This window comes from Lycium ferocissimum, chromosome 1 (genome assembly GCF_029784015.1).
Source record: "Lycium ferocissimum isolate CSIRO_LF1 chromosome 1, AGI_CSIRO_Lferr_CH_V1, whole genome shotgun sequence".
NCBI classification, from domain to species: domain Eukaryota; kingdom Viridiplantae; phylum Streptophyta; class Magnoliopsida; order Solanales; family Solanaceae; genus Lycium; species Lycium ferocissimum.
In genome coordinates, this window is record NC_081342.1 from 14,129,517 (window position 1) to 14,139,222 (window position 9,706).

A 9,706-nucleotide genomic window follows, 5' to 3' on the forward strand; every position below is an offset into this window, starting at 1 on the left:
TCTTGAGGTGTCTGTCCTCTTTATGCATTTCAATTGAAATGAAATAGTTTGTCAAAAAAAAGAAAAATGAAGCTTTCTTGCACTATTAACGAATCATCTCAACGGAAAATGTTTTTAGGACCACTTAAAAAAATCAGAATTAACATTTGATAATTCATTGTTAAATCTAGAACTAGTTATGAACTTTGTCTTTAAATTCCTTCTAACTAACAGAAATTTTTGATAATCCGTCACTAAATAGAATTAGCTATGGTTGGGTACACAATTTGTCCATCTCTAATTCCTGTCTTTATAATAGTGCATGAATAGTTAACTCTCAATATTGTTATTGCGTTCGAAATGGAATCAGAATTCTGTTACATGATCAAGACTGACAAAGATTAACAAAAATCATTTAATACTGTGTCAGCAACTTACTCTGTACTTCAGGTAAGATTATACAAAATAAATCAAAAGACCAAAAATTTATCAACTTTGGTAGGATAACTTATTCCCCCTTTGTTTTTATTTTCATCATCATCTTCCTCCTCTTCAACTTTAAACACTCCCTGTACAAATAACTCCACATCAATTTCCTTATTCCCCTCTATAATATTCTCATCTGACACCACAGGAATAAACGGTGGTCTTGGAAGATACACGATAAAATCCCAATCTACAGATTTAAAGAAATCGTGACCCTTAATTTCATCCAGGGATATCCTCTGTTTAGGATCCTTTATAAGTAACTTCCTTATCAAGTCTCTCAACGACGTCGTTTCACCTACTAAATTCGGTTCCTTGGAGAGTATTCTATAATATGTTTCCTTCAGGTTCGAGCCCCTAAAGGGAGTCGTTCCGTACAGCATTTCGTATAACACCACTCCCAAACACCACCAATCCAAAGAGAAATCGTGACCGTTGCCTAAGATGATCTCGGGGGCCAAATACTCTTCTGTTCCGACAAATGAATTCGACCTTTCGAAAGGGTCGAATTCGAGTCGAACCGAGTGGATTGGATCATCTGGAGAGATTCCTGAATTGCAACATTTGTTCCAGAGAGATAGTTTTTTCTTCTTTTTGCTCTTCAACGCGGTTTTTCCGGGTTCCTGATGGGCTGTTTTTATTTGACGAGTTTCTGGAGTTGTAGGCGAGAGTTTTGTAGAGAGATCGAAATCGATTAGCATTATATGACCGGTTTCTTGAATCATTATGTTTTCTGGCTTCAAATCTCTGTATACAATCCCTGATTTATGTAGATGCTCCAAAACCAACACTAACTCCGCCGCGTAGAATCTGAAAAACAAAACAACAACATTTTAATCTATTGTTAGACATATTGCCAATGAGAAAGATTGGGGCATCAACTTATTAAATGAAACTGGAATAAACGAAGATGTCAGTAGATGGTATCAGGAGAGTATATAATTCTCACCTTATAGTATCATCTGAGAACATCTTTTCAGTTTGTTTTTTCCTGAGAGAATTGAGATCACCACCAGGACAATAATCAATGGCATATCCAACAATCTTATCAGTTGATACAACTCCTTTCAATTTCGGGAGAAGCGGATGGTGAAAAGAACTGAGCAAATCGCGCTCGAGCCAAATTCTTCTGTATTCGCTGCCATCCCTGTTTCTATTGGAATTGTTCTTCTCAATTGAAGCTCTACAAATAGCTTTTAGAGCAAGCAACTCGTCGTCCTGTGTTTGAACTAAAAACACCACTCCTTTACCTCCGCGTCCAAGGGGGGTAATTACCTTCAGGCTTTGCAGCTCTATAGAGGCAACATTCTCTGGCTTTTCATGTTTGTTTACGTTGATCATGTTGGATGTGACTGCAATCAGCTTGATGAATCTGTTGCACAAAATTAAGTTGTGCTTCGTATATTAAATAAAATGTATGGTTTAAAGTGTATATTTGAGAATCTTCCGTGTTGGGAGAGACTGTTTTCTCAAGCAACAAGGAAAATGCTTGTCTATTAGGCTCTTTTATAGGGCGAGACTTTTGAGGTATTAACAATTTTAAAGAATTTAAAGATGGCCCTGTTTTTCCTTGCCGGAGAAGATTGGGAGTGGAAATGTGATTCTCTTATTATGTGTTTTTTTTTAGGCCCCGTTTGTCCATAGATATAAAAAAAAAATCATTTTTTTTTGAAATTTTAGAGTTGGAGTTGAAGTTGTGTTTGACCATAATTTTTGAAATTATAGTTTTTGGTGAAATATAATTGTAAAAAAGTGAAAATTTTTTAAAAATAAGTTTTTTGAGTTTTTAGTATTCCGGAATACAACTTTAAGTTATATTGGAATTCTCATGGCCAAACGCTGATTCCAAAAAAAAAAAAAAAAAAAATTCAAAAGAAAGTGAATAATTCTTATGATCAAACGGGGGCTTAATGTGTTCTTGCTATCTTAGCTAGCGATTGACCATACATTTTGTATTAAATTCTGAAGATTTATCTTTAAATATCCATTTGGCTACAAATTATGAAAATTTGTCTTAAAAAAATTTCAAGTTTCAAAAATGGTCCAAACTAGTTTTTTAGACTTTCACTCATAAAACTTCAAATTTTTTCAAGTAAAATATATGTCTAAATATAACTTCAAGTTTTAAAAATCACAATTTCAAAAACTTAAATTTTCAAGTTTTAACTTCAAAATCTATAGCCAAACGGGAGCTTAGTAAGCGTTAGGCATAGACTCTAAATATTTTTCACTTTATTTAAAAATTATAAAGTTAGAGTTAAAGATGGAATTGTGTTTAGTTATATCACAAACCTTTTTTTTTTTATGAAACAATTTCGCAAATTGAAGCGGATGACTATTATTGTAGTTTAATTGTAAAAAAGTTGAGGTATGGAAGTGTTTGCAATGGTCAAAGACTTCGGGCGCAAGTTGGAATACGGCATGGTATTCTAGAAGCCCATCTCACTTAACGGACTTTCCTAACCCTTTACATGAGTTGCTTTTTAGATTATCTTTCAATTTTGTCTTATCTTTGCAAATTTTGTCAATACAACATTTGATTCAGATATATTTGTCCAATATTAGACTGTCATCTAAAATTTATAATAATTATAAACTTTTAAATTTTGATTTAATATTTTTTATACAAAAATTTAATGTGTTAAAAAAAAAATTAATATGTTCGATATTTTAAAGAGTTCATAAATTACAAAAAAAAAAAAGGAATTGAAAAGAAAAAATGTGAGCCTAAAAGCTATCCAAAAGTACTACCGACGAAAATTTTGGAAAAGGAAAGTCCAAATCAAGGCCTCCTATTCAAAATCTTAGATCATGCAGTTTGCTCATGGTTTAATACAACAAAAAATTTAAGCACTCTAATATTTACACCAGGTCGTACTGAGTTATCATAATTTATTTACTCCCTGTTCAATTTATGTGATACACTTTTTTTTAGTCTATTAAAAAAATGATACATTTCTATATTTAGAAATAATTAAACTCAAAACTTTCCCTTTTACCGTTAATGAATGACCACACAAATATTTATATCTTGATTTAGACCAGATTTACATCCACACAAATATTTATAACTTGATTTAGACCACAAGTTTATTCACAAGTCTTCCTTTCTTCTTGAATTTCGTGTCTAGTCAAATTATATCACATAAATTGAGACAGATGGAGTATAACTTATGGTAAAAGTATTACTATTATTTGACGAAAATATTTTATTAATAAACTCTATGAATCTCTAGTATCTTTTATTCTCTCTTGTTTTCTCTTGTTCTCTCTTATTTTCTCTTGTTCTCTTTTATTTTCAAATATCAAATCCTAACCAATTTTAGTTTCTTACAATTTTGATTATTAAAAACTGGAGTATGAATTACAAATTCTTTGTATATAGCTATCATATATCATATAGAATGATTGAGAAATAAGTAAAATATTGTACGTATTAGCCATATCCCAAACATCAAACCCTCCCTCCTATTTCAAGGTCGGACAGACGCACGATTACCCAATAATATTTTTGTTAATTTGCATAACGCTTATTTTGTTTCAAGACGTGGTAAAGTGTGTGATGCCATTTTTATAAATTGAAGTATTACTTAATATAGCTACAGTTCTTAGGAATTCTAATTCATTTAATCAATTATACTTTACAATGATATTTTCTCTTTCTGGTTAGTTGTCAATTATTAAGTTAATAAATTACCAGATATATTCATACAAACTCTCTATTTACTTAAATGATGTTACATCATTTGAAGTAGATAAGTTAACTATTGCAACATCGAACTCTCTATTGAATTAAATGATGTCACATCAAATTGGATGGAAGGAGTGTATGATCTAATTAATCCCTTGAACTCTATATGTGGAATATGTTTAGCTTGCTAGCTACAATATGCAGCTACTCGTACACGTATTCGAATCCAATCAATAAAAGAAAAGAAAATTGAATTTGGAGCTCCAGAGTGACATGAATAGATGGTTAAATAGTCAGAACTCAGAAAGCTTTACATGTGTTAGTGGTAAATGAGATACAGTAGTTATTTTTCTGCATTTTCGTTATTCATTACTTTTTCATGCTTCCTTGTAGTCTATCTTTGAACTTCTATTATCCAGTTTTTTCAAGCATCATTGTTTTGTCCCAACTCCCAACCTTTATTATTTGTTTCCATTGGCTATGGGCTATTGCTGTTATTGTTAGTCTGTTGGAGACATCCGATAAAAAGAACTGTTGTTGTTGTTGTTGTTAATATTGATAGGATATGGTAAAGATTTATTCTCACTCAATATGTACAACAAACACGTACACATGTCGTTTACATACAACACCGTCTACCTCATCAACAAGATAGACATATATATAGACTTCTACATTAAGAAAAAGAACCTGATATCATCACCAAAGAGAGAATATTTTGATCATGATCAAGTTAATTAGGACGATAGCACTTAACGGACGTGCACTATCAGAACAATGACAAACAAGTCATGATGAGTCTTAACTCTTAAGACAAGGGATAAGTTTCACCTGAAATATCCCCATATATATGTAAATATAAATTTGTTGGTTTAATATAATTATATCTTCCGAAGAGAAAAGATAATATAATAAAAACAAACAAGGCTGTCTTCAGACAAGGGAAGTGAGATCTTAAAACATCATCTAAAATGGAAACCATAGTTCCGTAATTCGAATTCACAAAAGGCCGTTGTGAGACTAGTTCTTTCTTTGAAAACTATTTTCTGGTCAAATTATAAATTACACAGAACTTGGTCATGATGTGCCCTGTCTATTCTATATCCCTTTCTCTCACCCGTCAAATGCATGGGAAGAAAACTCTACTTATAAACTAGTAATTGGTGGCTTTGTTTGAAAAATTCTAAATGAAACAAAAGTGTGAATATTTATCTTTTGAGTTTTTGCAGACTAATTTGTTTTAGTTGATTTTGCGAAAAAAGAAAGAAGAGATAGATTTGACTTTTTGGCAAAATCAACTTAAACAAATACTTTTTAGAAAGAGTTAAGTATACGCTGATAATTGATATTCTTTTTCCTATATAATTCAAGTAACTTCTTATATCAGTCTATTAGGTAACTCGAGAAATAAAGAAAGGAGTTGCTATAATCAGTTAAGTTGTATTTGATAATATAAAATCCTTTTTTAATTTTTAATATGTACTAACATAAGTCTTTTGAAAACAATTGAATTTATAAACTTAGTTCATTATTATCATGACGAGCAGAAGGAGCTAGCCACAAATAAAAGTTTAGGTTTGGCACTAAGCCATGTAGCCTTACAGGGCCGCACATTTTAGGCAGATGAATTTTTTGTAAGATTACTTAGAAGAGTTGTACTCGCACAACCAGCATTGCTGCGATATTTACTTGATTTCGTCTCTAAATCAAATACACTACTACGTACTACACACTATACACAGTCTACACTTGGTCATTTCACCGTTTGCCTTACCATCTTATTTCGAATTAGTAAAACTGGAAATGGAAGATACACTCATATAAGCAGTGCAACAAGTCTCCAACCGTTTCAATTTATATATTTTACTTTTATTTAAGTTTATTTGAAAAATAATGTTGCTTTTTATATTTAATAATATTTTGATTTCAATATCTCACTTGACATGTTAATTAAGATCATAAAATTTAAAGGGCATTTTGATTCATTACACATAAATTTAATTTGAAATCACAAAAATCAAAAACTTCTTTTACTTTTTAAAATTTCGTGTCCAGACAAAATAAGACACATAAATTAAAATGGATTAGGTAATTTTTAATTAAAAAGTTGCTCATAGTTGGTGTTTATACCATGATAAATTAGGCCCCGTTTGTCCATAGAAACAAAAAAAAATTCACTTTTTTTGGAATTTTGGAGTTGGAGTTGTGTTTGACCATAGTTTTTGAAATTGTAGTTTTTGGTGAAATGTAGTTGTAAAAAAGTGAAAAAAGTGAAAAAATTTGAAAAATAAGTTTTTTGAGTTTTTGGTATTCCGAAATACAACTTCAAGTTGTATTCGGAATTCTTATGGCCAAACGCTGAAAAGTGCAAAAAGTGAAAAAAAAATTCCGGAATAAAGTAAATAATTCTTATGTGCAAACGCCTACAAATACATAAAACCCATTTTATTGCAAATAGATTTATGTGTCTGCTACCCTCTTAACAACTCGAGGTAGTCCCTTGGAAAGAGTGCTGCCAACATTTTTTCATTGAAAGTGAAGAAGAATTCAGTGAGCTCTTAAATTGAACGCTTTGGTTGTTTTAATTACTCATAACAAAGACTGACATTTGAAAGAATTGTACTACTAGTAAATTGAGACTGCAGGACAGCAATTTCACTAGAATCGTTTCTTTATTTCTTCTTTCATTTTCTGTTGTTGCCGGGTCCATTTTCATCCAAAATGTCATTATACTGTAAAACAATTAAAAAAAAAGAGAATAGTAAATCACTTTCTTTATTAAAGTGCCGGACAAAATAAACAATTGAAGTCTAGCATCACCGAGCATAAGATAGGCATACCAAAATGACAAAGCAAAAATGAAAATTCTAGCACGCACGTCCAATAAACAATCTAACATCAAATTCTATCAATAATTCAGGATTGTAGAGCTATAATGATTTTCACATATCACACATAAACAATGAGTTTGAACAAGAAAACATACCCGAATCTATTAGTGTTTTTTTGATTTCTAGAGTGGACGTCTTCTGATTTTGCTTTTCTTGATGAGAAAACTTGTTTTCTCTCCCTTTTTCCTTTACTGTTTTTGTACAGAATAGAGTGGATGAAAAATACGGTATCTCACAGTTATAAAGGTAGAGCGAGGAACGATTACAATTAGTCCCACTCTCCAAGTAGTGGAGAGTTATAACCAAAACGGAAAAGGGTTAAATGTACCCTTCGTTACACTTTGGGTCCAAATATACCCCTATTGTTATACTTTGGGTCGTTATACTTTGGGTCTAAATATACCCCTCCTCCGTTAAAATTGTCCAAGGTAGACACCAAATCTGACGTGGCACTAATAACTTAGTGAGCTGGATACCATGTAGCATGCTACCTCACCATGCACCCAACTCATTTACCCTTCTCTTCCCCTTCTTCACCCACCATTACCATCTCCTCTCCCTTCACAGCCACCGCCACCATTAGCACCACCACACCACCATCTCCACCTTCACTCCCTCTGCCTACAACAACCCTAAATTACTCACTGCACCTAAAATAATTAAAATGATAAACTGATTTTAATAGGAGTAATTCGTCTTTTGTCGTGAAAATTTAAAAGTTTCTTTGTTGTTGCTAACGTTGTGCTCAGATACTTGTAATTTCCAGTATTAATTTCAAGGACCCAATTAGAAATCTTATTCAATTTTTTTTTTTTTTTTGTTAATGGAAAAACAAAACAAATTAAGTGATAGACTATGTAATAGTACACGTAAATATTGTAAATATTCTCTTCCTTATGTATTGTAATCAGGTCCTATAATTTAGCCTAGTATCATTCTGATAGGAGATACCTACTTTGAATATAATGACTTTCATACATCAATACGAACACGGATTGATTTCTACATGGTATCGACTAGGTTTCTCCCAAAGACCCTAGCATCCCAAACCCTAGCCGTCCCCTCTCTCTCTCTCTCTAACCCTAGCCGTAGCCGCTACCCCTTCCTCCTCCTCTTCTCTCTTCAATGGCTGACAACAAAAATTTCCATTCTGCTTTAACCGTCACGAATGTGAAATCTTTAATCCCAATCACTCTAGACATGGAAACCGGCCATTATCACGAATGGGCGACGCTATTCAAAGTTCTAGCCCGCATCCACTCCGTACTTGAACACATCATACCACCAACTGACACCACTGAACTCACCGCGTACAACGCAACAAAGGCGGCTAACCTTCCGCTCTGGAAACGGCTAGATGCGGTGGTCCTTCAATGGATATACGCCACCGTCTCCCATGATATTCTTACCTCTATTCTCGTGGCGGATGATGTTGCAGAGAAGGCTTGGAATCGAGTTGCTCAACTTTTCCAAGATAACAAGCACTCAAAGGCGGCGACCTTTGAAGGCGAATTCGCCACCACAAAAATGGCCGACTTCGGCTCGGTTATGGCCTATTATAATAGGCTCAAGTCTCTCGCGGATCGCCTTTGCCAACGTGGGGTCGCCGGTGTCCGACCAACGTACGGTCTTTGCGCCTCCTCGCCGGCTTACCGGAGACATATGCACACTTTGTCACCACCATCCAACAGAAGGATGTGTTGCCCTCTTTCTCTGAAGTGTGCTCCAGACTCAAGCTCGAAGACGAGGCAGCCAAGGAACGTGCTCACGATTCCAATCCCGCGGCTCTACTTGTTGATAATGATACTCCCTCCCCGCCACCTGGCGGCAACAATAATTCAACTAACCGTCGTGATAATAATCGTGGCAGGAATTCTAACAGGAACAAGGGAAAGGGTAACAATAACAACAACAACCGCGGGAAACTCGGCCGCGGCGGCGGACAGACCAGACGCGGCCGGTGGGCGGCGGGACAGCCAACGGCGAGGGGCTACCATCGGCTGCCCGGCCGCCCCGACGGTGGCCCCCCTCGGCCCGTATCCGACGAGACAAGGGCAGCGTCCCCCACCGCTGCCGGCGGCGGCATTCTCGGTGCGGGTCCACGACCTCGACGAGCCTATTCCATGCATGTTCCGACCACCCCGGGTACACTCCGACAGACGTGGAGGCAGCCATGCACACTCTGTCCATGCATCAACGGGATGATAATTGGTACATGGACACCGGAGCGACTTCCCATATGACTGCCAACTCAGGTACTCTCACGTCTTATTTTAATTTGAGCAATAATTCTGGAATCATTGTTGGTAATGGTAGCACTATTCCAATTCAAGGCTATGGTCATACATCCCTTCCCCCACCTAATCCTCGATTACGTCTCCGAAATGTCTTGCATGCTCCAAAACTCATCAAAAACCTTATTTCCGTACGTAAATTCACTAAGGACAATAATGTTTCGTTGAGTTTGATCCTCTTGGGTTTTCTCGTGAAGGATTTACCGACGGGGAACCGCCTAATGAGATGTGAGAGCACCGGGAATTGTATCCTATCAATGCCACGAGAATGGGCCACTCCACCATCCACCTTCATTGCCGCATCACCTAGCTTGTGGCATTCCCGACTCGGCCATCCGGGAAATGCTATTCTTAGTTCTCTTCGT

At 35.3% G+C, this 9,706-nt stretch overlaps 2 protein-coding genes across 2 annotated transcripts; one reads left to right on the forward strand and one right to left on the reverse strand.

Annotated features, from left to right (window-relative positions):
- Positions 1 to 304: 304 nt before the first annotated feature.
- Positions 305 to 7,295, reverse strand: LOC132049295 (serine/threonine-protein kinase OXI1). The gene is made up of 3 exons (XM_059440048.1): positions 7,143 to 7,295; positions 1,415 to 1,837; positions 305 to 1,275 (listed from the first exon to the last, which is right to left on the reverse strand). The coding sequence occupies exons 2-3, from the start codon at positions 1,804 to 1,806 to the stop codon at positions 450 to 452; spliced, it is 1,218 nt and encodes a 405-aa protein (XP_059296031.1). The 5' UTR covers positions 1,807 to 1,837; positions 7,143 to 7,295; the 3' UTR covers positions 305 to 449.
- Positions 7,296 to 8,172: 877 nt separating this feature from the next.
- On the forward strand, positions 8,173 to 9,290 carry LOC132062305 (uncharacterized). Its single transcript, XM_059454902.1, has 2 exons — positions 8,173 to 8,669; positions 8,777 to 9,290. Exons 1-2 carry the CDS (start codon positions 8,173 to 8,175, stop codon positions 9,288 to 9,290), a joined length of 1,011 nt encoding a protein of 336 aa, XP_059310885.1.
- Positions 9,291 to 9,706: the final 416 nt, after the last annotated feature.